The sequence below is a fragment of the Podarcis gaigeae genome (assembly GCF_964106915.1).
Source record: "Podarcis gaigeae genome assembly, chromosome: Z".
NCBI classification, from domain to species: domain Eukaryota; kingdom Metazoa; phylum Chordata; class Lepidosauria; order Squamata; family Lacertidae; genus Podarcis; species Podarcis gaigeae.
The window spans coordinates 47,220,368-47,247,864 of NC_139691.1; the positions used below are offsets into that span (position 1 = coordinate 47,220,368).

The 27,497-nt window shown below is 49.9% G+C and overlaps 1 protein-coding gene across 6 annotated transcripts in view; it reads right to left on the bottom strand.

Moving 5' to 3' along the window:
- NLGN3 (neuroligin 3) overlaps positions 1-27,497 on the bottom strand; it is a 64,051-nt gene that overhangs the window by 14,088 nt on the left and 22,466 nt on the right. The window contains exons 2-6 of one of the 6 annotated variants that reach the window (XM_083721022.1): positions 17,241-17,952; positions 15,906-15,965; positions 8,835-8,897; positions 4,728-4,877; positions 1,767-1,952 (exon numbers count right to left, since the gene is read on the bottom strand). In XM_083721022.1, coding sequence (XP_083577148.1) covers positions 1,767-1,952; positions 4,728-4,877; positions 8,835-8,897; positions 15,906-15,965; positions 17,241-17,721 — 940 coding nt within the window. In that variant the 5' untranslated portion in view covers positions 17,722-17,952. The remainder of the gene's footprint in view (positions 1-1,766; positions 1,953-4,727; positions 4,878-8,834; positions 8,898-15,905; positions 15,966-17,240; positions 17,953-27,497) is intronic. The other 5 variants (XM_083721025.1, XM_083721023.1, XM_083721024.1 and 2 more) reach the window with 5 other exon arrangements.

The window sequence follows — 27,497 nt, forward strand, 5'->3', positions numbered from 1 at the left end:
TTCCCCTTTAGGCCCATTATACAGCCAACATTTCTTTTAGCGTGGCTCCCTCTGGGGCTCAGGAGTTTTGCATGCCTCTGTTCAACTCCTCATGCCTTCTATGAATCTGACCCTCGGAAGGTCCTCAGACCATCTTCAGTCCACCCAGCTCCTTTTTTCTTCTTCTCAAACGAACAGTTCCTTCTGCCACATTTGAACTCTACCGCCAAACCATTCCACACCAGCAAGAGCTGTGTGTTTTCATTTCTTTGCAAGTGTGCAAAGCACAGCACAGGGCACCAAACTCAGCACCCTGAGAATCATCCTCATTACAGAGGTTTTCTAAAAGAAATATCAAATGTAGAATGCTAACCCTCTTTCCAAACCATTCCAAACAGGAGTTTTTAACTTGGTTAAAATATATTACAAACGTGCAGAAGAACTTAAGAAGAACCAGGTGCCTGTAGGAAACCCGCCAGCAGGACCCTGATATTTCTAGCAACTGGTATTCGGAAGCATTACTGCCTCTGACAGTGGAGGCAGAGCAGAGCCATAATGGCTAGTGGCCACTGATGGTCTTATCTTCCACGACTTTGTCTCATCATCTTTGAAAGCCATCCAAGTTGGTAGCCATCCCTGCTTCCTTTGGGAGCAAGTCCTGCAGTTTAACTATGTACTGCACAAAGAAATACTTTGTCTGTCCTCTGCCTCTCACATATATATGTGGATTTGCACTGTTGTACCTATGCAACCTTTCCGATAGACTGCTTGTTAATTTCATTTACCCGTTTCCTGTAAAGCAGAGGAGCAGCTTAGGCACTTCCTGATCCCTCAGTGCCGACACTTTCAGAAGCCTTTGTTACCATGCGCCACTCCTTCTTTCCTGAATCCACTTTGCATTTTACTTAGATCTCCAAGATCTGGACCAAGGTACAAGAGCCACACACTTGAAGGGCATGGTGCCTCTCAGCACTTGCTGGGTTAAAAATGGGGTTTTGTTCTGAACACCAGGACTGAGCAAAGGCCACTGTATTAACAGTAATAACAATAACAATTATTATTATTATTATTATTATTATTATTATTATTTTTACCCCACCCATCTGGCTGGGTTTCCCCCGCCACTCTGGGTGGCTTTCAACAGAACATTACAAATTTCCACAAAAAATTATTTTCCTATTTACCCCAAGGTCTCTTTGACAGTCTCATTTTGAGTGGAGGGCACTCATTTTGTGATTGATATTGTTAGAACAATTAGGGGTCCGAAATCCTTGCCAATCGCCCAAACCTCTACAAGTAGAGCCTGATCTGCCAACGCCTATGGTATATCTTTGCAGTCAAGATTATGTGAGCGTTAATTCAGAATTACTTTAACAACAAGAGCAAAGAGGCATACACATACCGGCTAAGCACACTGGAACCTGCCATTCCCAGAGGAGCTAATGCATCAATGGGAGGTGCACATGAATCCTGGGAGCTGCAGCTTACCCCTCACAGAGCTACGGTTCCCAGCACCTTCGCCAAACTACAATTCCCAGGATTCCTTGGGTTTGGGTGAAAGTCATGTGCCTTAAATGTATATGGTGTGTTTGTGCACAGCCATACACAAGGATAAGGAGGGTGAATAGCACGGCTTCTCATGTCAGCATGGCTGGAGAGGCAGAGAAGTCCAGTAATTTCAGGACGGAGATGGGGGAAAATCTGCGCTCTTTCCAAACCCTTCTCCGACACACTCCACCTACTTGGCAAATGCAGAACTGGGTGCTGGAATGACGCCGGTCTCTTACCCTCGGAGTGGTGCGACAGCGTGAGCAGGCTGACGCAGGAGGCACCAATGCCCGAACCGAAGACAGTGATGCGCAAGGGGTCGCCGCCAAAGAAGGCGATGTTTTCGCTGATCCAACGCAGAGCCTGGATCTGGTCCAGCAACCCATAGTTGCCCTTGGCAGCCTGGTCCCCGGTGCTCAGGAATCCTGCAGGCAAGATGATAGTAGTAAAATGGGCAGCACTGGCCCCAAGGCAATTCTTGCCTGCCCTTGCCCCCCATGCTACGCACCACAAAGGGCAAAGGCCACTGCCGTGGCTCCCAGTTTCTCAGCTGCGACTGACCCTTTCCCTCCATTCCCTCTCAATATTGCGGAGATCGCCCACACCGTGCATTTGAAGCGCACCTCCTCACCCTGGCCCAAAGAATCTTGGGGACTTGTCATTTACCCCCACAGAACTGCCATTCTCAGCATGCGTAACAAACTGTAGAGTTACTGGGATTCCTTTGGGTGGTGGTGGAGTTAATGTGCTTTAAATGTACAGTGCATACACAGCCAAGAAGAACAAATGGGTGCAGTCTGCTCTGCATGCGGCTGTGGCTCTTTTGGTGTCTGCCTGTGGCGTACAGCCATTTTGGAGGGCTTGCCTCAGGAACGAGAGCCACCGTATTTTGGGAGAAGTGATGGTTCGTGTTTGTGTGGGTGTTGGGTCAAAACAAGTCAGCCTCTGTGCGAGGGGGCAGCTAGGACCTTGTCTGGGGTCAAGACTTGTCCTCTATTCCCTCACAGCTGACCCAGGCGCCCTCTGCCATCTTGGGCCTGCTGAGGGAATCTAAGGCCTCCAGGCCTTAACTAGGGCAGAGCCTTTACCTACTTTGGCGCACTGAACAAAGCAGTTAGCCTGTTGGGGGAATTTTTATCTGGTTCCTTTTGGATGCTTCCCCCCCCCCCCCTTTTGGAACAATTGATATATTTTATAGACATACTTTCCTGCAAGCTGCTTTTGGGCAACGTTTAGAAAAGCAGCTTTTGGACACTAGTGAGTCAAGTGGGATGTTTTACTTTTTTGTTTACACACACACCCACACCCTGATGAATCTTAATGAGCTAGGTGGGGTTTGTTCTTCTCCCCTGATTTTATGGTGGATATTTCCTTTGGTTTCTGGCCCAGGCCTTCCCTCCCCATGTAGTTATGAATGCTGTGTGATTCTTGTTTTTATTTATTTATTGTATATGATATATATCTTAAGAGCAAATGTCTCTAACAAACATTAATTTGCTAGGATGCAAAATGCACAAGTTGACCCTAGTACTCCTGCTTAGAAGGGTTGCCAACTCACTAAAATCTTCTTTTAAAGTAGCAAATGTATCTTATTTCCAGACAGTGCCCCAGTTTACCACACAGGCACCCACAAAATCAGAGATGCAGTTGCCATGAACAGTGGCCAAGGTCCACTGTTCTGTCTTCCGGTGCAGAAGAAACAGGGCCTCGGGTAGGGACTTGTTAGGGAGCGTGGCTTGTTTGCTTTTTTGTAGGGCAGAGTGAGCTCCAGGGTACAGTGAGCAATACTCCCTTCGGGAAAAGGAAAGGCCCATATTCAGAATGCAAAGGAACGTGGAAGCCTCCTCAGGTCCCCCAAAAGGTCTAGCAATGTTGCCAGTCCATTTCCAGAGGAAGCTTGGCTGCACCCCAGCGATGGGGACATAGAATACTCCCTCTGGTGCAGCTCATTAGTGCCGCTTGCCAGGCCCCGCAGGAGGGAGGAGGTGAGTAAACACGTTTATTCAATATTTAACCGCAGATCAATATTTGCTCTGTGCTGTGTCAGGATGTGTAAATGAGAAAGAATTCCCAAGCAAGGGACCTAACGCCCTTCTGCACAGCCAACTGGCCACTGCCACAGCTTCTAGCTTGGAGAGAAATGGAGGGTCTGTGCTGGAGACACGTTGCCTGTGGAGAAATGCCCCCACGCCAGCTAGACAGCAGGTATGGGGCAGGGGACCTTCCTCCACCACACCTTCTCAACATGCCTTTGGCACATATGTGGAGCAGTTGGGCAGGGGTGGAAGAAGGCAAGAGGGTCCCCTGCCAAGGAAACATCATTGGGGCAATGTCTGCGCCCCTCAAACATTTGGAATAAACACCTGGTCAGACATGCCCTTCCCACCCTTCACAGATATGTACACTGCCAGGAGGTGATGGTGTATTTATTAGTATCGAGGTTGCAAAATGCTCTGGCTGCTAGAAAATTAAGGGCGAGGCATTAGAAACAAACCAACCTAGAAGGGCGGGTGGGATGTTCTTTTGCTCCATCATGCACTAATTTATATGATGTCCCTTTTGTTCTGGAGAGGAAGTCTTATTTTAATCCCCCCCCTTCTTTTCCTTATGCATATCATCTGATGGAATGTTCCTGATGCAATGTGTTAAAATTGACCATATTTCTGTGGGTATCGGACTGCGATAGAGCTAAGGCTCTAAGCGATAAAAGGTTCAGTTCAATTCGCCAGGCCAGGTCCTGGGGTGGTGGGGGTCAGCATGAAGCATAGCATTTGGGGGGAAGGGGTGGCTACTGAGAAGAAGGCGGGTTTGAACAGTCTTGCTTGTATCCAGGCACCAGCTCCATGCAGAGCAGAACAGGTCACTCCCTTCCTCATCCTTGCAAAGTTTGCTCCCAACATGGAAAGGAGCCTACGAGGATGTGATGGAGATAGGCAAGGACAACTTGCTGAATGGCTGTGGTTGTGGCCATCCACCAATGTGGCTCTCACGGTGTCAAGAGAAGCCACATGGAAACCAGCATGCCTTTGGCCCAGCAGGGAAGTTGGGTCACCCAGATTCTGACCCACTCTGGTCTTGAAGGCACAGGTCGAAGCATCTCTGCCCATCTAGATGCTCATGACCTACTGCAGCACCTCTTTCCCCCCCTGCCCCCCACAGCACCTCTGCCCCCCTGTGAAGCGGGCCCATTGGATCCATACCCAGCACTCCCACACGGTAGTTGAGGGTGATGACGATGACATTGCCGTAGCTGGCCAGCACGCTGCCGTCAATCATGTTGCCTGTGCCTTCCATGTATGAGCCGCCATGGATGTACACCATCACCGGCTTGGCCCCACTGTCTCGGATGTCTGCAAGGGGGAGAAGCTAGAGACAGGAGTCCGACAGAACCACCTCCTCACCTCCAGCCTCATTGAGCCAATGGGGGGCAGCTCCTGGCACAGGGGTGTGGGGAAAGAGGCCCAGCCCGCCCACTGCATCCAGAGAGACCCCGGGCTGATGCTCAGCCCAATGACTTTTCCAGCAAGGCAGCCAGCATGAGGAAACCCTGAGGACTTGGCAGGATGCACAGCTCGGTTGAGTCTCAAATTGCTGCACTTCCAAAGCCAGACCCAGGATGGAATAGGGCCAGGGGCGGCCGGCGCAGGACCAGCGTTCCACCTTGTGAATAAACTATTGTGGTTTGCATTGCCTCCCCTGGGAGGGGGCATGGGGAGCCAGGAAGGGAAATGGGCAGCCCGCTCCCTCCCCCCAGATTTGTGTGATAAGAGGGTGATTTGAAAGGTGGGATGATTGGGGCCAATAAGGTCTCAGGGCCAGAGGGAGAGGACAGAAAGCAAACACCGCCTCTTCGCTCTGCCAGGGAACCAGCCCTTTCCACAGATGCTGCCAGAAAGGGCTTGCACCAGAGTGATCCCACCTTGCTCAGCCTCCATATTCCTCTCTCTCTCTCTCTCTCTCTCTCTCTCTCTCTGTGTGTGTGTGTGTGTGTGTGTATGTGTGTGGGGTGGGGGTGGGGTGGGGGGTGTTGTTCCTTAAAGACAACACATCCATCACAAGCAAGCTTTGTACTGGGAAGAGGCTTGGGAACGCCTCCTCCCAAAGAGCCCACCCATTCTGCTCTCATGGCCCCATTGCATCCACAACAGCTGTGCCTGACCCAGCTTCACGGAGCTGGACTCTACACCTGCCAAGGTGACTCACGGGCACCAGACCCCTCACTCCAACATGCACAGATCAAAGCGTCCTAACAGGGAGGCCTACATTGCGCAGGGCACACCAGGCATGGACAGAAGGGGGGAGGGGAGCTTTCTTTGAAATCCAATTGAGAGGCGATGCAATTGACTGAAGGAAGCCCTGTTCTCAGTAGCCACCTGTCCCCCCAAATAACAGCTCAGCGAGGACCCTTGTGGTTCTATCCAGGTGCTTATTGCTGACGTTCTCAGCACAGCCACGAGGCAGCAGCCTCGGCAGAGGAGGGGAGAGCAGCACAGGGACTCAGAAAGAAGTGCACTGCCTAATTTAGTCTTTGTGTGCTAGAGGCCCCTGCATACGACTTTGGCCCAAACGGACTGGGCGGGTGGGGTGGGGGGGTCTTGCAGCCAAAGCAGGTCAAGTCCAGAAGCAGAAGGGCAGCAAACAAGACAAAAAGGACAAAGCGTCAGCATTGCTCCTGAAGGGTCCAGACCTCCAGAAGCTTCCAACACTCCATCCAGAGACTCATCATCAAATTCTGCCCCCAAAACCCAAACCGAGGCTGAAGGTTGAGGTTGAGGGCTGGCCCTGGAGCAGCATCCTTGAGAATCCGGTAGGAAGATGGCGAGAATGCAGGAAACAGCCTTATCCTGAACCAGGCCACTGGTCCACCCTGACTGGCAGCAGCTCTCAGGTTTCAGGCAAGGGTTTCTCCCAGACCCACCACGAGATGGTAAGGATTGAACCCTGGACCTTCTCCAGGCAAAGAGGACGCTGTGCCACCAAGCATGGACCTCCAGCCGGAATTCACAACAAGCTCAAATGGAAGCTGCTGGCCTTCTGAGCTCTGAAACAAGTTCAGGTTATGGAGTCCTCCATTGCAGAAGAGAGGGAAGGGGAAGAAAGAAGAGTGTTGGCTCCTGGAATGGCTCTCCAAGTCCAGTCCCTGTTTGCTTTTCACAGAGGCTGCCCACCATCATGGGTGGCAAAGTTGCTCCATGGGGTTGGTGAAATGCCTTATCACAGTGGTGTTTCATGAAGAACTCAGAATTTTGACCCCCTGCTGGGAAAAAAGGCAAGTCTGATAATCAGCTTCCAACATGGGTACAGCTGGGTGGAGGTCGAGTTCATCAGTCTGAAGTGAAGCCACAGGTCCTTGTCAACAGTGGGCATGATCTCAATGTCGACCCGCCCACCCACCCACTTGCCTCCAATATATCATTGCAGCACCTCCGAAACCTTCCATGATGCAGAATGCTGTTCATGCCTGGTTTCCATTCTGCTGGTCTCTGGGTGTTACAGACACAGTCTTATGGTGGCTTCACAGCCTCCAGCTGATGCCTCAGTGCCCTGATCAGGGTGGTATAAACAGTTGGGAAGTTACCACCTAGAAGGAAACACATAATGCTCCCCAAAGCATTATGAACCCATACGGGGGAAAAGCCAGGAGAAGCGTCTGGAAAATGGTTGAACGTCTCTTGACATTTTCAGCGTACCCAAAGAGTGAACCAATACAATGGGGCTTACAGTGTCCCCCCAGCATGGTAGCTGTTTTGTAAAATTTGGTGCCCATCAAGGAAGACAGGTTTATCCCTTGATTGATTATGGTTCAGGAGTGGTGAGTAGTAGGCATGAGTTACCATGTGCTCTTTCAAAGGACACCACAAGGTATGCAATGGTATCCAACTTGAGCCTTTCAGATGCTGTGGACTTAAATTCCCACCAGTCCCAACCAGCAGAGCCAATGACCAGGCATAACACCTGGAGGGCACCACCCTGGCTACAGTCTCCCAGACTGGCAACCATTCTGTGGTTATTGCACGGCATCTGGGGAAATGTCAGATGGCTACTTGCGACTGTTGGTTCCAAGTTTAGTAGCTTCGGCTGTTGAAAGGTGGCTGCACACACACGCAATTAATTCATGAGTGAGTTCTTCATTGCAATGAATCTGCCAGTGCCCCAAAGAGGTGCACATCTTGCAATTCAGGAGGGGGGCCTGGGATGGCTTGCTGCAGTCTCTGGCTTCTCCATCATCCACTGCATCTACCTGCCCTAAATACAGCCACTGCCTAAGGACAGCTTCATTCTCCACACCTGGGTGTTGGTGTGAGCATTCCATCTGCTGCAGAGTGATTTGACCTGGACCCTGGGCACATGAAGGTCTGTCCCCATCCCCCCCCCCCCCGATTCTGCATCTCCTGATCGCTTTGTCTGCCCTCTCGGCAACGGGATGGCTGCGTCCTCAGGATGCCTGCCTGGGTGCAAAAAAGAACAAGTCTCTTTTCAGCAATTTTTTTTTGCAACAGTCAGGTGACAATGTCCTCCTGCCCCTGGCAGGTGCACAGCCCCTTCTGACCAACATGAGAGAGGCTGTTTGTGCCAGAGGGGCTCAATCTTGTTCCCCACCCCTCCGGGTATAGTTGCTTTGGGAAAAGATGCTGGCAGGCACAGCTGAGTGGAAGGCTACTCTCCCTCCTGGGGGTGGGGGGCAGGTGTCAAGTGTGAGAGAGAAACAGAGAGAAAGAGCTGTGAGAGACATGCATTGCTGGTTGCAGGGTGCACAGAGGTTCTTCAGACCTGAGCCTTCTCCTGCGACCACAATACATGCTCCCTGCAACAAGCCAGCAGGCAGCAGGCCTTTGGGAGACCAGACCTGCTGAGCAGGAAATCCAAAGGGGACACCTTTTTGTCCAAACAGGAGATTGGTGACAGCTGGTATGTAACATTTATCCCAGCTCACCATGCTACCCACATCGCCAAGTGAGACAAGGTGGGGTTGGGGATGGGGGCAGTGAGCAGGCTCCCATAAGCAACCACACGCCCAGATCTGGGTGCCCCTTCCATCTCCCTCCTTCACTGCCCCCTGCCTGCCCACCCTGCCCACCTCCCTGGAAGAGGAGGCCGAGGCTCAGAGAGCATCACCACCATGCCCCTCCCATGCAGCTGCTCAGCACAAGGAGACAGAAAGACACACACACAAAAAGAAAAAACCAGCGGGGACTTCCTGGGATGGCAGCAAATGAGGAGCGCGCATGAAAAGGAAAGCGTGAGAGAGAAAGAGAGAAAGAGAGCAGGTTCATGCAGCCACAGCCACCTGGCGCGCACACAAATACCTTCGTCTTCATCCCCGTCATTATCCGCTAAGTCCTCGCCCTGTTTCTTAGCGCTGGAGCCGCCTGGGGGGGACCAAACATGAAGGAGACAGAACAAAAAAAAAAAGGGGGGAGAAAATGAAGAGGAGGGTGGGGGGAAGGGAAGAAAAACAAAAAAGGAAGAAAAAGAGAAACAAAAGAAAAAGAAACAAAAAGAGAATTCAAAAATAGCATGATTGCAGAGAAAGTGGCACGTTACCTGGGTAGCGCTTGGGCTCCACACTAAAAAGCATCTTTTTGCCCCCCCACTCTCTCTGACCTCCAAAAGCAGCACTGGGGGGGGGGGGAGGCAGGGGCTGTCTGGAGCAGTTTCCCTTCCATTTCCAGGTGAGGCAAGAGGCTACTCACAGCAAGGGGAGAAGGGCAAGCAGGGACACCTCCTTCAGGGTGCTCACCTGCCTGCCCTCTTCCAGGCAGGGGATTCTGGAAGTCAAGCCCGAGGAAGGCATGGGAAGAGAGGGGTTGATAGAACCCATGGGGACCCTTCACACTGCGGCTTCAGGCCAGGTACCCGCCTGTTCCCTTCCTTATCCCATGGCGGGCGGGGATGACTCCAGGACTGATGCCCGAGTTTTGGGAGGTACCAGTTCCCTTGGAAAAGTCAACAACCCTCAAGAGACCAGAGGGGAAGTTGTGGGGGAAGGAGAGAGAATTGCCACAGCTGCCTTTGCCTGGGGAGGCAGCAGCATACGTGATCAGTGTATGCCTTGTGATCAGACTCAAGTCATTGGTTGTTTGCACATGGGTGCCAGTGAACAAGAAGGCCCTCACTTGCCGATTGCCAACCACGCTGTACATGCACAATTCCAGTGTGTGTTTGTGGGAGGGAAGGAGGGAGGGGAGGAAGAGGTGTGTGCGTGCACATTGGTGTGAGCATGCTCACATGCATGTGGCAGAGGCTGGTGGGACAGTGGGAAGTCCTAGCAAGGGACAGAGAGGACCACCCCATCTTCCCCAGGTTCCTGGGGATAAGAGGCTGTGTCCATCTCATCTGGCCAACAACTTAGTTGCTCATGGCAGTAGAGCCTTCTATGAACATATGAAGCTTCCTTGGAGTGTTGATGCACCAAGCCCAATATACCACCTACTCAGACTGGCAGCAGCTCTCCAGGGTATCAGGCACAGAGAGGGCGGGGGGGGGGCGCCTTTCCTGTCCACTTGTTTGATCTTTTCTACTGCAGTTGCCAAAGACTGGGACTTTCTGCATGCAATGCATAGATACAATATTCGCCACAGGGAGGGCTCATTTAACTTTCCATCACTTTGCAGGGTGGTGTTGTGGAGGAGGCAGGCAGATTGCTACTTTAGGAGAACTGCAGAGAGGTAGTTCAGCAAGTTACTTCTTCGCCTGGCAAATCACAGGATGGCTCCTAGCAAGTTCACACGCATGGCACCACGGACGCCTTTTATTCTCTAATGCCTGAGCATTCTTCATGCGCTCCAGAAAGCATAAATGAGCCACTTGCTGAATCAAAGACATGTATTCTAGTATGAGTAGCCCTTTCATTTTTTATTTTTTAAAAAAATTCCCTTATTTTTCACTTCCCTTGTGAATGCACACTCCAGAAAGCCACCTAGCACAGACTACCTTTCTAGTTTCCCTTGTCTGAGGCCAGCTTGGTTTTCCAAATGTAGACAGCCAAGGGCTCTTTGCCTTGCAGGCCCATCACTGGCATGGCTGTCAGGAGACAGCTGGGAACAGAAACTTGGCTGTGGTCATCTTAAAAGTTATTGCTTGCTGGAAAACGGGCAAGCCAAAGGATATGCAGAGAGGGAGCCATGGGCTCATGGAGCAGCCACAAGCAAAGACAAGCCAACATATTTTTACCCAGAAGAACTAGGTTATCAGTTCAGCTTGCAGGACCCATTATGCTGCTCCCCACCACTGCCTCTGGAAGACAGAAAACCCTGACCTTAACCACCCACACAAGAGCACAGGCTAACAGCCCCAGCCACCTAGCCCTATATCACAGAAGCAATGAGTGACTTTTGTCAATTTGTTTTTCCAAGTTTTCATTTTTGCAATGTTCAGTGCATTGGTATTTCCACATCAGTTTGCAAAAATCTTTGGGGGGAAAGTCCTCATTTATCCTAATGTAAAGATTTTGCAAGCAGTTCCCCCAATGCAACACATTTCTGCATGTTATTTCCAGAAATATATGCATTTTAATGCAGACTTGCCCTTAGTTTCTGCTTCCTTGTGCACCTTTCGTTTGGCTGGAGAAGTGCATTTCAATATTTGGGAAAGCACAAACTTTGGAGGATAGCAGTGCTTTGGTTTGCATAGCGTCTTGGGAAGTATGAAGTACACAGGTTTGCTTTACAATGTGAACCAAACTGAATTTATCCCCTCCATTTCTACTCTGCACAGGTGTCACTGTGACTGAGCCACAATTCCCTGGTCAGAGGGGATCACCTGCCTGCACACTTTGCAGCAAACCATTCTGATTTTCCAGGCTGCAGGCAAGCTAGTGGCAGGAAAAAAAGGGCTACAGTTAAACTAGTGGCCCTGAGCATCACCATCTCTCTCTGGTCTGCTGCAACACAAATGGGCTCCCAATGCCCACCCCCACCCCGGCCAAAGCCGTTGGCAACCTGAAACACTTGCACCACAGCGCAAGGGAATCTGCGTAGAAAAGCATGAGGCAGGGGGGTAAGAAAGACCCTGCAACGCTGGGGGGCAGGAGATAGGCTGGGGCCAGAACAAAGCCTTGCCTGGACTGAACAAAGCTCCCCTGTCTGCAGCCGCAGTTCAGATTCCAGGCCTGCTCTGTTGCCATGGAAACCAAGGCAGAAAGAGATTGCATTTCCCATCAAGGAGCACCAGAGTCCCTCCCGCCTTCCGCTCGCTCCTATAGGGACCTCCATCCTGCTGGGGCTGGGCACAATATCTACCCGTTTCCCCTCCTGTTGTCACCCCCCTCTCCCCTCAAAAGGAGCGGACTTTTGGAGACAAGAGGAATCCACGGGAGGTGGTAGCTCCTTGTTCCCGCCACCACTCCTCTCCCCGCATCCCCGCTTGCTGCACGCAGGACGTGGCAGCCTTTGGGGACCCCAGAAGGCCTAGACAATGCAATGCATCATTCCCAAGGCCAACTGCCGGCAGCAGAAAGAGAAAGGCACACTCACGCACCCAGGGACCAGTCTCTGCTGATGGGCTGGGGCTGCTGCTGCTGTCACCACGGAGAGCCAGGCAGAGATGGGAGATGAAGCTTCAGCTGCACCAGGCAGAGGAGACAGGCATGCAGGGGTGAAGGAGGGTAGACAAAAACCAGGGTCCTTGGCAAAAACTTCCCATGGCATCTTCAGCAACAAAGCGTGGCCCAGAGAAACAGCCCTTTTATTTGCAAATGCAGTCAAGAGTTGTAAAGGACATGCCTCTCTATTGTGCTCCAGACTGGGGCCTCAGGAATGGCTCATTACCCCACTGCCCTTAACTCCCTCTGTGTGTGCAGGTGCATGTTTGCAGCAGAGGGTACTCACCCTCCTATGTACTTGCCAGCCCAGTCCTGAAAGAGGGCAGGGGAGGAGAATGGTGTCACCCGACAGCCCTGGGCATCTCATTGCCTTCATTGGCTAGCTGAGTTCCTTTCTCTGAAGTGGAGAATGCAGCCTCCGTCCCCCACACCCAGAGAGGGTGGGTGAGGAACAAGTAAAAATTATCCCAGTCATTAGAACATAACAGATCTCTCTACTTACAATCAGAATCAGAAGCATGAGTGTTTGTGTTTGAATGGAAGTGTGCAAGGCTATACTACTTGAAATGACCATCTTGGTTCCTTTGTTTGTGAATGGTGCACAATGGTGTGGCCCTCAACTTGAAATCTCACCACAGAGGAGCAAAAACTAAGCAATTCATCGAAATGGCACAGAATCAGGGTTCATTCCAGTTTGCAGACTGATACTCAAGACTTGCATGTCTCTTAAATAATTTGAAGGTGGTTGTTGTTTCAAGTTAACTTTTACAGAGTAGCCAGGATGTAAGGACTAACAGCAAGGGACGCATGCAGCCTGCTTTAACCAAAGCCTTCTAAACAAGAGGCAAGAGAAATGCAAGATCTCATCTTGAAGAACAGTAAAGGCTGCTGCCAGTGGAATGAAGGGTTTAACACTTTCTTCCTGCATTGCAGTCCTGATCAAAAACACCCCTCCCACAAGCTGCTGCCCAGGGCCACATTATTCCTGTAAAACAGAGAAGGACATAGACTCCAAAGTGGCAGTCAAGGGACATGGCCTCATGGATAACATTTCCGGCTGCTAGCTTCAGTCAAGTTTCTGCCCTTCCAGCACCAAAACCTCCAATGCAATTCTACTTCAGCATTAGTCAACAAAAAAGTTAACATTTCTGCAGATGAGCAATCCCCATCTCTTTCTCTCATTGGACTTCCTCTCAACAGACCTATAATCACAGAACCAAAGAACTGTAGAGCTGGAAGGGGCCCCAAGGGTTATCTCATCCAGCCCCTTGCAATGGAGGAATCAAAGAATCCCTGACAGATGGCCATCCAACCGCTGTTTAAAAACCTCCAATGAAGGAGAGACCCTTGGCTTCCAAGGGAGTGGGTGCAACTGTCAAACAGCTCTTACAAGCTCATTCCAGTGAGTCTTTGAGCAAATATGGGAATGCTTGCCCAGCTTGAAACAGTGGACACACCTGCACAGGGCCACACTGGAAGCTGTACCAAAGGGCTGGCACACCTTTCTTCAATGGGGTCTCAGTATTCGTGGCTATGCCTCCAATTTCCCCAGTTGCAGGTGGCCTGGGAACCTGGCTGGGCCCATCTGAGATCAACCCCCCTGGAGAAATCAGTGGAGTATTTCCACTGACACAGCTGTACTGGATATTTCAGTAGACTCAAGGATCCTGAAGGAGCCAAGTCTTGTTCTTCTGCAAAGTTTGTTTCCTAAGCTTGGCAAACTTTGAGGATAGCAACCTACTCCCTCCTCCATCTTTTCCTTCAAATCTTGCCTTAAAACCCACCTTTTCTTCAAAGTCTTCAAGACTCAACAATCTCCTTGTTCCCATCCTAGGCTGAGTACACAGACGCTCACATCCACAGTGTACATTTAAAGAACTCTTAAACAACTTTAACAGCCCTGGCTTCCCCCAAAGAATCCCAGGAACTGTGGTTTGTTAAAGGTACTGGGAACTGTAGCTCTGCAAGGGTCTCTCAACAACTCTCGGCACCCTTAGAAAACTAGAGTTCTCAGGATTCTTTGTGGGAAACCATAATTGTTTAAAGTGATATCACAGTGCTTCAGGTGTAACCCTGATATAATGTTATGTTCATTTCCCCACTTTAACCCATGCTCCTCCTTTGCTGAACATTACAACCACATCCTCCTTGGGGAAAGTGACCTGTTCTCCTATCCTTCGTGATGCACCATGCAAGTTCATTGTGCTGCAACAAAAACAAAGTGCACTTACATGCAGTTTGGGGGACTTTGACAACCTCCCAAGTGGTTTCCCCCTCTTCCACCACCCCAAGTGCTTTAGGTCTCTTGCCATGCATAGAAGGATATGAGCAGAGGACATTTCCAGGGAACTTCATTAGCTGTGGGGCTTCCACATTGACACCCTGGGGACTCAGTTGTGGAATAATGGAAATATATATCCTGACAATATTTTTACTGTCGCATTATCCATCTGGAAGCTGCCGTTCCATTGCTAAAGCTGAGCCAAATGCTTGCTAAGGAAGAAGGGAACAGGGTGTGCAGGCCATTCTGGGGCTTTGTGGATCTATGCCGATTTGGCAAGTGCTTGGAAGACCAGAGATCGCTCTGAGGGCCCGTGCTGGGAGCCCCTCCAGGCAGAGCTGGATCTCCCTTCCCTGCCAGCCAGCCTTTCCTTGCCCGCTTCTGCACACCTGGAGTTAACAGGCCCAGCCAAGGAGCTTCAGGAGGTGAGCCAGAGCTTTGGAGTGGCCATGACAATGTGCCAATGCTGGCCCCTTGAGAAGCAGCCCTGGTGCCCAGAGAGATACTGTCTGAATAGCCGGGGCAGGCAGAAGCTGGTGAAGCAAAGTGAAGAGTCCGAAGAGGACCAGGGCAGGGTGAGGAATGAGAGCAAAGGCAGTTTGCCTTGTAAAGTACCAGCTGAGGAAGAGAAGGCCAAGCTCACCATGGCTCAGGTCAGGACCCCCTCTCAGAGGAGATGCACATGCTGCCTTACCCATCTCTGCCACGGCAGGAAGGAGGGGAGATAAGGAGGAAACCCACCCACCCCCAAAGTGAGGTGTGTTGAGAGGAGGGTCTCTTGGGGGAGCGCGTGAAAGAGAGGAAAGGCAGGGAGGGGGTTGCGGCTGGGTGCCCAGGTGTGTTTGACAGCACAGCCCACCAAAGAAACTGGGGGGGCGGGCAGCAGCTCTACACAGGATGCAATGCCAGGACAGAGATGGCACAGGGAACAAGGCAGTTCCTATGGCAACCCGAGCCAGTCACGTCCCCCTAGCCACACACCCAACATACAAAGCTCGGGGCCTGGGGGGGGGAATGCCAGGGGAGGGGGACAGACTCCATTTTGTATGGCCCTCTCCGCTTTGCTGCTACGCTGCCCACCCACCCCCATGCATGACATCCCTGGTCTGCTGCAGGAGAAGAAGCAGAACGGTTTTTCCAGAGACGGATGCTGTTGGGTGTTTCTCACAGCTCTGCCAGTGGGGAGGGCAAAGGGAACCCCCATATCTGAAGGCCCCTCCCCTCCCCAGATGACAGGCAGCCCACACCTACAGGGCAGCTTTGCATCACTAGGAAGACAAGCCCTGATCAGAGTGGGAATGGCAAAGGGAGAGAGTGGGGTGTTCCAAGGGGGAGCCACCTCCCTCCCAACAGAAGATGGACGGACAGAAAGACAGACAGATCCCCTCCAGTGTGAGCTCCAGAGGAGGGCCCTCCCCCTCCCTCCCAGAGAATGAGGAGGGGGGAACGCTGCAGTGGATGGGGCAGGCCAGGCGCCCCCTCGCGCTCGCTCCCTCTCTCTTGCCTCTCTCTGCGCCCCTCTTGCCAGCCCCGCCCCCCCGGCTCGCTACCTACCTCCTTTCCTACATATTTTCTTGTTGGGTTTTCGGGCGCATTCCTTGGAAATCCGTTTTACTGTAAAATGAATAAAAGACTACAAAATAACAGGAGGCTCCAGCGGACGGCGCAGGCATGCAATCCAGCCTCATTGTAACCCCACCGGTCCCCCACCACCCACACCCTGTCCCCCCTCCACCCGCAGCCTTTCCCTCCCCCCACCCTTGGGACTGACCGCAGGAGGAAGGAGAGGGGGAAATTCAGGGTGGGGGTTGCTGCTGCTCTGGGAGAAAAACTCTGGAGCCAAGAAAAAGTGAGCTGGGGGGGGGAGAGGGGAGGGCACGCTAAGCAGGAAGCTGCCACCTCACCCATGGGGGGGGGAAGGGGTCACCAGCCCTCCCCAGTGCTGCTCTGTACAGACAAAAGCCCCCCCCTGCCCTGTCTTCCCCAATGTCTCTATGGCTGGGCTTCCCCTCCCCTTGTGGTGAGGCTGAAAAAAGGTCCTTTCCATGCTGTGCTACTTACGGTTGGAAGAAGGAGAACCCCCTGGAAAGGAAGGGTTAAAGGAGAAGGGCACCCAGCCTCACCACAAAGGGCCAGGCCCCCTTGTGCCCCCCCCATGCAAGCCCTTGTCACTAACAGTGGCACCAGAGAGAGAGGGAAGTCCTGTAACTCAGCCTTGGTTTCTGGGGAGTTTCAGAAGCAATGCTGTCCCAGCAAGAAAGAGAAAGAGAGAGAGAGAAAGTAGGAAAGGGAAGAGAGGGAGAAAAAGAGAGACAGTCCCTACTCCCTGCCCTCTGCAGAATAACAGCACATGAAACCTCAGAAAAGGTGTGGGGAGGGGGGAGAGAGAAAGAGAACAGGAAGGAGGGAAGGACAACCCCAAACCAAACTCAGGGCCGAACTTGGCCGAACCTGGGTGCCCGGGAACCAGCCACTCGCCATGAAGATCTGCAGTCAGCCAGAGAGTTTTCTTTGTTTTGTTTTGTTGTTATTGCAACACAAGAGAGGAGGCCGTGATGAGGATGAGGATGCCATGGCAGGAGAGGGGCATGATGGGCAGAGGCACAGCACATATGAGACAGAGAGAAAGGAGTGTATGCGGCAGAGAGAGAGAGAGAGAGAGAGAGAGGGAACAGGGAGAAAAAATGTCAGCCAGGAGTAGGGCACAATGCAAGCAGCATGGGCAGAGAGAAGCATCTCCACGAACAGACAGACATGCGTTGGGCGGCTGGGGAGGGAGGAGCAGGAAGGGAAGGGGGTCAACGCTGGCATGCTGCAACCGCATGAGACCAACCACCGAGAAACAGAGAGCCGCCGCGTCTCCTGGAGGCAACCCCGCTGGGGACTCACCATCCTCAGTGGGAATGTAGATGTTGAGGTACAGGCAGTCCTCATTGGGGTCCTGGATGTAAGTGGCCACAATGTCCAGGTTCGAGGTGAACCAGATGGGCAGCATGATCTCGGGGACGGCTGTGTGGATGTTCTGCGGGCACACCGGGGAAAAGTGCGTGGCGTTGCGGATCCCCGACCAGGAGGGGGGTGGCTCGGGGGGCATGAACCGCTTCTCCCCGATGGGGGGCGCTGCATAGGGGACCCCCAGGTACTGGTCCACGGGCCCCAGGATCTCGCTAGGCAGGGGCACCCGCACGCCCCGCAGCTTCCCATAGTGCGTGTTGACGGTGGGAGAGTACGCCTGGCTCTCCATCTGCACCACGGCTGAGGCGAAGCTGAGGATCCACAGTGCCAGGCGGGCCTCCCAGCCGGTGGCAACTTCGGTCACTTGCAGAAAGGGGGAAAGGAGCGGTGGGCCTCGGAGGAGTGACCACCACATGGTCTGGGGAGGGTAGCACCGGAAGCCAGGCCTCAAGCAGATTCTTGGGGCTCACAGAACCCCCATGGCAGAGAGGGAAGGTTTTCTGAGAGGGGGTGGGGGGTGCGTCGTCCAGAAGCAAGGCAGAGCAAGGCAGGTGGCAGCCAGTGGGTTTGTCTTCAGAGTCCTCGGTGTGCCCACGATGACCTCTCCCTTTTGGCAGGTGCTGCAGCTCCTCCGGTGCTAATGGTTCTGCGAGGAGGAAGAAGAGGAGGACACACAGGAGTTCAATAGCCACAGCCTCGTTGGGGGTGACATCAGGCACTAAACATGTGCTATATTACAGCATATTTCTAGAACTCGCTTTGAAGTTGTGTGGCAGCTCAAATACAATGCAGATATTAAATGTTAGGGGAAAATAAGTAAAACAGGGTAAGCTGCCATGTGAATGCAGCCTCAGATGCACTCTTGCTGATTATATCCCCAATCATTATACATTGCAGCGATGCCAACCTATCAGGAGGTCCATGTGCTACAATGAAAGAATTGGGACTTTAGCCTGGTGACACCTAACATTTGGGTCTCCTGGCTGCTTCATATCAGACAGGCACCAGACCCCCTCTGTCTTTTTTGCACCTTACTGAAGACTTTCCTTTTTTCAACAAGCCTTTTAAGTGGAGGTCCGTATTCTAGTCTGCAACCGCATTGAACTTTAAATGGCTTGTGTTTTCATTGTTGATGTTTTTATTATTGCTTTTATAATTTTTTTAAATTGTTAATCGCTTTATAGAATCATAAGAGTTGGAAGGGATCCCCAAGGGCCCTCTGCTCCAACCCCTGCAATGCAGGGATCTCAGCTAGATCATACATGAAAGGTGGCCAGCCAATGTCTGCTTTGAGATAAATGAAACAGAACAAGATAAATAAGCAACGATAATTTATAGGTTCCAGGTTGGGTGGTGAGCAACCTTTCAGAGAAACAAACTCTGCATGCCCCCCCAAGGAGTATGCCCCCAGCTCCCTCCACCTACTGAGTGGAAAGGGCAGGGCAATTCTGCTCAGAGCAGCAGAGGTGTAGTCCAAACAGGTTGGCCTGGTCAAGCAGAACAACCCCTGCAATGGCCGGAGACCACACTACTGCTTTGCCAGCCCAACCTGCCCAGGTGCCTTGAGAAGCCTATTTATGGGGTTGGTCGGACCTATATAACTGTTGCCCCAGGCTTGGATCCTTCATCTGAGCAATGTAGCTGTGAGAGGAGGTGCTGAGCCAGGGGTAGGGAGCCTTCCTTTGGGGCTTCAAGGGAACAATCAGGAGGTTAAAATGAGCTCCTGGTTGTTCCTTTGCTGGTCTATGGTGCACTCCCACCCACATATCAGTTGAAGGGTTATGGGAGGTCACAGAAGTGCAGGGGAAGCTGCTTCTCCCTTCCAGGACTGCTCCTTGAATTTCCAAGAAAACCAGAGGTTCAGATGTTGCTGTGCTTTCAAGCCCGATTGCCAGGACTACAAAGTGCAGTGTGAGGCTGTTTTGAAAGCATTTTGTAAATAGTCCACTAATAGATCATTCCACAGTCTGGCCCTAGCTAGTGGGAGGGACGGATTAGAATAAAAAAAGTAGAAGAGAGGCGTAGATGAAGCTCAGTGTTAAGGCTTCAGGTTTTTTTGGGTCAAAAAGATCGCATTTTTAAGGTGAAAACAGAAGCATATAAGCAAAAGAGTAAGGGTATAGCGACAAAGCATCAAGGTAACAAGTGAGTTAAGCAGCTGATTATGTGCAACAGCAGGGCAAAGATGTGAAGGCAGTTCCTCCTCAAAGTGTCCTAACAAATCCCAGGCTTGCAGGTAAATCAACCCAATAAGCTACAGAAACATATATGCAGGTGGAAAGTCAATAGGGGCGTGGGAGCTATTTTGCACAGAATGTCACATGTACAGTGACCTGTCCGCTGAACAGAAGTTGTGTGTGTGTGTGTGCTCAGTGCAATGAGCTTCTGGTCTTCAGGGAATGAGATTGCTCACAATCTCATTCCCTGAGGCCACAAAGGGTGGACGACCTGAAGAAGCTGAGAGAGGCACAGAGGCTGTTGGGTGAGGCCTCTAGGGTTGTGATGGCTTGTGTCCGGCTTCCACAGTATGACAACTTCCTTGCTGCCATGGAGAACAATTGTCTTGGTGAAGGAGAGCATCAACTCAGGTGAAGAAGTTATTATTCCTTAGCATAGGAACTCATTCTTCGGGGAGGGGGAGCAAGTCGTTAGCATCTCATGCCAAGGGTTATCCTCCAGAGGCTGGAGTTTTCCTAGTAATGGAAGGAGCCCACCATTAGGGACACAGACAGCCTTTGTTTGTGATGGGTGTGCAGATTGCAACGTAACAGGCCTGCCCTAGTTGCAGATGTCCTAGGCGATCTAAACAGCCTGGTGGATAGTGCTCAGGAGTAGTGTGTGGTCATGGTCCATGTTAGGGAGTTGGAGAAATGCTAGTTGTGCTGTCCAGGAAGCAAAGTATACACTAGTGGCCAAAATTGTGGAAACCTTTTGGGGAAAGTGTATTTCTGAGGTTTGTTGGCTCACCAACACCACTTTTTTGGAGTAATACCATAAAATTATATATCAATGGAAAGATATTTAATGAAGAATGTAATGCAGCAAGGTTTGTTCAATTATCTGTATCCTATCAAAAGTTATAGCCAAATAACCAGAAAAGGGAGGCACAACTTGCTTAGGTTGATATGCAGCAGCTTTCCTTCATTTGAATGTAGCCAATGAGTAGGAGTGTTTAGAGAGCCAATCAGGTGTTATGAGCCATCAAACCCTGGAAATAGATTTTCACCAAAAGGTTTCCACAATTTTGGCCGCTAGAGCAGGCTGCTAGGTAGGAGGTTGGTAGCCAGAACCTTCAGGGTAGCTTTCTCAGAGTGCTTCTGGTGTTCATGTGCAGAACCAGCTAGACAGGCACAGAGATGCAGTCTCAAAGCATGGATGAGGTGGTGGCATCTGAGGGAGAGGTTAGGATTTGTTAAGTTACTGGGCCATGTGTTCAGATGAAATGGACCTGTGCAAAATAAGATGGGCTCCACTTGAACCAGGACAGAACCAGGCTGCTGTACTTAAAACCAATAGATTTTAAACTGATTGCAGAGGAAGGTTTGGAACAAATTATCTTCACCCACCCCCAGAATCAACATGAAAGCTTTTGATGCACCAGGCGCACCTGGAGGTACGGTCCGCAAACAAGAGGTAACGATGGCCACCAAATCGGATGGCTTTAAAACAAGATCAGATAAGTCCATGGAGAATAAAGCTACAACTATATGTTCTCCCTCTACCATCATAGGTGGTATGTCTCTGAATACCAGCTGCTAGGATCCCAAGTGAGGAGAGTGCTGCTGTGCTCTGGTCCTGATTGAAACCACTATATCAGAATCTCTGCTAGAACAGAGTCAAGGAAGCTATTAGAGGTAAGAAGACTTCCTTCAGAGAAGGGACATCTTGCCCAAGAGGGAACAAAAGGAATGTGGAATTTGGCAAAAAGAAATGGAGACAGACAATAAGGAGTGCAAAGAAAGATTTCAAGGAGCATATGGCTAAAAATAAAGACTCACAACATAAAAATTATTTACATACGTTAGTAGCAGGAGACGAGTTAGAGAGGTGGTTGGACCTTCGGATGACACCAGAGTGAAAAGAGTGCTCAAGGAGGAAAAGGAGATTTTAGAGAAGCTGAATGAACTCTTTGCATCTGTCTCCACAGTGTAAAATGCACCCTTATTGACAAATTTTAAATTGACAAATCACTGGGTCCAGATGGCATTCACGCAAGAGTTATTTAAGAATGCAGATGTGAATTTGCTGCGCTTCTAACAAAATTTTGTATCTCGTCTTTAAGATCAGCTTCCGCACCTGAGAGAAGTGGCCAATTTAGCATCTGCTCTGGGAAACCGGAGGTATGCATTATTAACGATAGAATCATAAAAAAACATAGAAGATCCACTGCACTGAAGCAGACCACTCTCACTAACCTTTTAGAGTTCTTTGATAGCTTCAATAAGCACATAGAGGTGATCCAGTCAACACTGTGTCCTCAGACTTTCAAAAAGCTTTTGATACACTACCTCACCTAAGACTCCTGAGTAAGCTTAGCAGTCATGGGACAAGAGGAGAAGTCCTCTTATGGATCAGTTACTACTTAAGCAAAATGAAGCACAGGGCAGGAATAAATGGTCATTTTTCCTAATGGAGGGATGTAAAATGCCAAGTCCCCTAAGGATCAATATTGGGACCTGTGCTTTTTAACTTCTTCCTAAATGATCCAGGGTTGGGGGTGAGCTATGAGGCGGCATATGTGCTTATGATACCAAATTGTTCAAAGAGATTGGGTTTTTTGTTTTGTTTCTTGTTTTAACAAAGGGATTGTAAGGAGCTCCAAAATGACCTCTCCAAACTGTGTTGGCAGCAACATGGTAAATGCAGTTCCATGTAAACAAGGGTAAAATGGTCACAATGGGGCAACACAACACCCCCCCCCCCTAGTTTGAACATACAGGCGTACCTCCGCTTACATATCCCTCTGGATACGTAAACTTCAGGATGCGAACACGGCAAACCCGGAAGTATTTTTCCGGGTTTCGCCCCGTGCACATGAGTAGAAGTGCTCTACACGCCACACGCATGCATAGAAGCAGTAAATGGCGCCACACACATGCACAGAAGCAGTCCTCTGGTTGCAAATTCCTCGGGATGCAGCCAGACCTCCAGAACGGATCCTGTTTGCAACCGGAAGTACCACTGTACTCTAATCAGGTGCACCAACTCCTAGGGGTGGAGGGGTCTTTGACCCCTCAATATTTGCTGGCAGGGGGCCTGCCCTCCTCAATGTTGAGGGGGCAGAGGACGACAAATGCAGTGCGGTTCAGTGGCTGACTCCTCCTGAGCACAAGAGAGGAAGCTCTGCCACACTGGGCTCTGCACTGGGCCTCCTCCCAATGTCATGTGTGCATGACATCATGCACATGCGACACAAGTCAGCCCCCCAGTCTTGGGCATGACACAAACGGTATCTGAACTGGTGGTGAATAAGCAGGATCTGGGGTGACCTTAAAGTCACAGTGGACAACATAGTAAATATGTTGACCCAGTGTGTGGCACTTGCTTAAAAGAAATAGCATGTTTGGGATTATTAGCAGTGGCGTAGCGTGGGTTATCAGCACCCGGGGCAAGGCAAGTAATTTGCGCCCCCTAACCCATGGATTTGCGCCCCCTAACCCATGGATTTGCGCCCCCTAACCCGTGGATTTCCCTAACCCCCAGATGTTGCGCCCGGTGCGGCCGGCCCCCCCTGCACCCCCCACGCTACGCCACTGATTATTAGGAAAGAGATTGAAAATAAGCTGCCGCACTTCTTGTAACTGCTTTTCTGGTTCCCGTCCAAACCGATTTGCTTAAAGGTACATCAGAACTCTCTGTGTTCCTTGCTCCCCATTGTTACCTGGCTGCATGTTAAAGCCTTTGAAGAGCTCTGTCGTTAAACCAATGTCTATTTGTTTAACAAATATGCCACGTTTCACGGAGCTCACTTCTGAGTAGAAAGGTTTAGAATTACCCTGTAAGATTCTTTTAAAAAAGATTCTCAGTTTCTCAATGAAAGCATGAGGAACAGTAGTATTAACACCCCACTCAAATACCTTTCATTAAAAAAAACATCTCCACCTTTCCCTCTCCATCATTATCTGGCTGCATGCTTAAGGCTTTGAATAGTTCTTAAACCAATATATCTGTTTAACAAATATGCCACTTTCTCAGAAGTAAGTTGCACAGAATTCAGTGGCACTTCGTTTTTCATAGGCAGGTATGGGGCAGCAGAGCAGAGATCAATGAAGACATTTTCAAGCTTGGCAGATCAGAGCTCAACAATAGAACTGAGATTGCTAACAATGTTTTTTGTGATGGGCTGAGAGGTACCTCTAATGCAGGGGTCCCCAAACTAAGGCCCGCGGGCCAAATAAGGCCTGCAGGACTCGTTTATCCGGCCCGCGGCGACCCTCACCGCCTGCTGCAGCCGCCCGGTCTTACTGCCCGCTGTGCTGCAGAAATAGCTTGTGCTCCTCCGACCCGGAAGTGTGCCAGAAATAGCGTGTGCTCATGCATATGGGCATGCGCTCCCCCACCCTCTGGCCCACTGCGTGATTGGTGCTGGAGGCACCGGCCCGAGGCGCGGTAAGTTTGCCGACCCCTGCTCTAATGCAAACTGCATTTTGAAACTATCCCAGGCGGCATGACAAAAAAACCACAAACGTTAGCTGAGCACAGACAAGAAACAAGCCCCATCCCCAGCTGGGAATCACAAGTGGGGAGAGGTGCTGTTGCACAGAGGTCCTGCTTTCACACCTCCCATTAGGACATTTGATTGGCCACTGTGAGAACAGGATGAGGGACTACTAGACAAGTCCTCTTTGGCTGTGATGCAACAGGGCCCTTGTTACGTTCTTATGGCAGTCACAAAGGCCTAAAAACTTTCCCTGCTGACTTTCCTTAAGCAATTTCAGTAGTCTAATTCAGCATCACTCATGGCTCAGTGGTCTCAGCTCACACATAACAGTAAGTTATGGCTCATTAAACCATGATTTTGTACCATGTGTGGACACTGCTCAGTGGCCTAACCATGGTTTGTTTACTGCCAACAGATGTGACCTGAAGCTGTGGCTTCTTGTTTGCTTATGAACCTTGCTCTGCTTTAACTATGACTTAGTGTTACAGGAGAACCCAGCACCCTTCCTTTAACCATGGTTTGTTTGGTACACCACCCCGGATACTCATCAAGCTACAAAGTTCACAAGGCAAGAGTTGGCCGGAAAACAAAACAAACTCTAGGGAAACAAGCCATGGTTTGTTTGACCATCTAGTTTCTTAAAGAAGCCAGGCCTTAGTTTTATGAGCAAACCAGGGGTAGTTTCCAACGGTGCTCAGAATAGACCCATTTAAAACAAGTTTTTAGTGTTTGATGTTGTATTGTGTTTTTATCATTTTTGGGGGGAGCTACCCAGGGTAGCCGGGGCAACCCAGTCAAATGGGCGGCATATAAATAATAAGCTGTTATTACTATTGTAATGCATGTAAGTTAGTCATGTCCATTAATTTAAACAAGTTTACAGTGGTACCTCAGGTTACATACGCTTCAGGATACAGATGCTTCAGGTTACAGACTCTGCTAACCCAGAAATAGTACCTCAGGTTAAGAACTTTGCTTCAGGATGAGAACAGAAATCGCATGGCAGCGGCGGGAGGCCCCATTAGCTAAAGTGGTGCTTCAGGTTAAGAACAGTTTCAGGTTAAGAACGGACCTCCAGAACGAATTAAGTTCTTAACCCAAGGTACCACTATATTCTGAGTAGAACTTGCACTGGATACAACCCCAGGGCACTGCTTCTTATTCCGCCTGAGAGTCTATTGCTTTTATTTAAAAATATGTATAGATTACTGTTGATCAGAACACTTTCAAGGCAACCTGCACACAAATAAAAATGCAACTTTTAAACAGTGATAAAAAAAAAATGCAATACAAAACTTTCAAAACAACCATAACACTGATATAACCAGGAACAGCACGTACATATCTAGCATGGAAACAAAGGACACTTTTAGCAAATCCGTCAAGCAAAAGGAGTACAGTAAAGCAAAGGGAATAACACTTGTGAGAACAAGTGGCTATTCAAGACCATTCTGAAATCCTGAAATGTGGCAACTTTACGCAGGTCAGCTAGAAGTGAATTCCAGAGCTGTGGGGTCAAAAAGCCTTCCTATTCCTCTCTGTAAAATGCTTTGAGAGAGACTTGACCTGAAAAGCAACAAGCAATTAACTGGAGTCAATCAATCAATGAACGAATGACCCAGGGGCAAGAGAGATGTATTCTGTACATGCTCATATGTCTTCAGCATAACTCTGTAAGTTTCAGGGCTAATCCTGCCAGCTGAGTTTAAGCTACTATCCAAAGCTTTGCACTAGGCAGAGTTTGCAATGTGTTTGCATCGTTCGCAATGTGACGCATGGTTCGCGCCAACGAAACTGAATCCATGAGGACTCAAAAGGAAAGCACCGAGGGCTGGAGGGGTCTGACACAACCACAGCTCAGAGCCCCCACAAAAGCAGCTCCTGGTGGGTTCCTACATATCTTATTACCTTGCCTCTATGTTTTGCACATGGAGGGGTCTTTCCCTAACACACTGTTCTGATCATTATTCCCCTGGATCATTTTTACCGAACAAACAGCTTTAGTTACAGGTAGGTAGCTGTGCTCCTCTGCCGTATTCGCAACAAAATAAAAAAAAAAATCCTTCCAGTAGCACCTTAGAGACCAACTAGGTTTGTCACTGGTATGAGCTTTCATGTGCATGCACACTTCTTCATGAAAGCTCATACCAATAACAAACTTAGTTGGTCTCTAAGGTGCTACTGGAAGGATTTTTTTTGTTTTTGTTTAAACAGCTTTAGTGTTCCACAAGGCTAACGCAATTTAAGCACTTGACTGGCTTTACTCAGGTGTCTGAAGCTACAATTAGCATCCTTAACTTCACCTTGGAACCAGCCCAGTACCTCCTTGCTCACCTCCCCCGTCACTCGTTAAATGAGGTTTTTGGCCTGTGTCCTTAGTAAGTCCAAATCTCAGATGCAAACATTATGTTCTTCCGCCTTATATTTTAGATAAAAGCTTTGCTATGCCAGGATTTTTTTAATTTTTTTTTCTGGATCTCTGAATCTGGCAGTGTGAGATGTGTTCCTGTGAGACTTTGTGCTTTACAGAGATGCCAGCCAGGACATGCAAAGCAGATCAAGTGACACATCTTAAAGCTTATTAAGTTATATATTTTGGAGCCTGGGCAGGAAAGCATCCATCAGTCTACATCAGACAGTGGCTCACCAGTCCAGAAAATGGAAACTTGATGCTTAGTTTCTTTAGTTTGTAGGAACTGTTCAAAGGAGTCACTAAAAAGAAAAAAAGGCTTCTGATAGGATAGGTATTTTCACTCTGCGCGAACTTTATCCAACTTACGTCTTCTTGAGTTGGAATTTCATAGATGGGGAAGGGCTGGGATTTTAAAACCTCTAAAAAACGAACACTGGCCTACCTGCAGTACTGCAGTTGTAAGGCATGCCAAGATAATGCGCATGACGTGCACTTGGGGAAAGCACCATATATTGATAGCCAGAGCAGCATAGTGGTGAGTGCTGGGATAGAAACCCAAGAACCTAATAAGAGCCTGCTGGGTCAGGCCAATGGCCCATTTAGTCCAGCGTCCTGTTCTCACAGTCGGTGGTGACCAGATGCCTGTGGGAAACCTGCAAACAGGATTCGAGCACAAGAGCCGCTTTCCCCTCCTGTGGTTTCCAGCAGCTGGTAATCAGAAGCATTGCTGCCTCCCGCTATGAAGGCACAGCCTGGCCATCATGGCTAGCAGCCATTGAAAGCGCTCTACCTCCATGAATGTGTCTAATTCTCTGTTAAAGCCACCTAGGCTGGTGGCCATAACTGTGCACCACACAAAGAATCCTTTCTTTTATCCACCCTGAATCTTTCAACATTCAGCTTCATTGGATGTCCCCAACTCCTGTCATTATTCTCTAAACTAAAAAGTTCCAAACACTGCAGCCTTCGTTTATAAGAGAACTGCTCCATCCCCTTGATAATTACGCTTGCTGTTTTCTGAAGCTTGGGAAAGCAGAGAAATCCCCGCTTAACTATGAAGTTCACTAGCTGGCCTTGGGCCAGCTGTTATATCTCAGCCTAACCTACTTCACAGGGT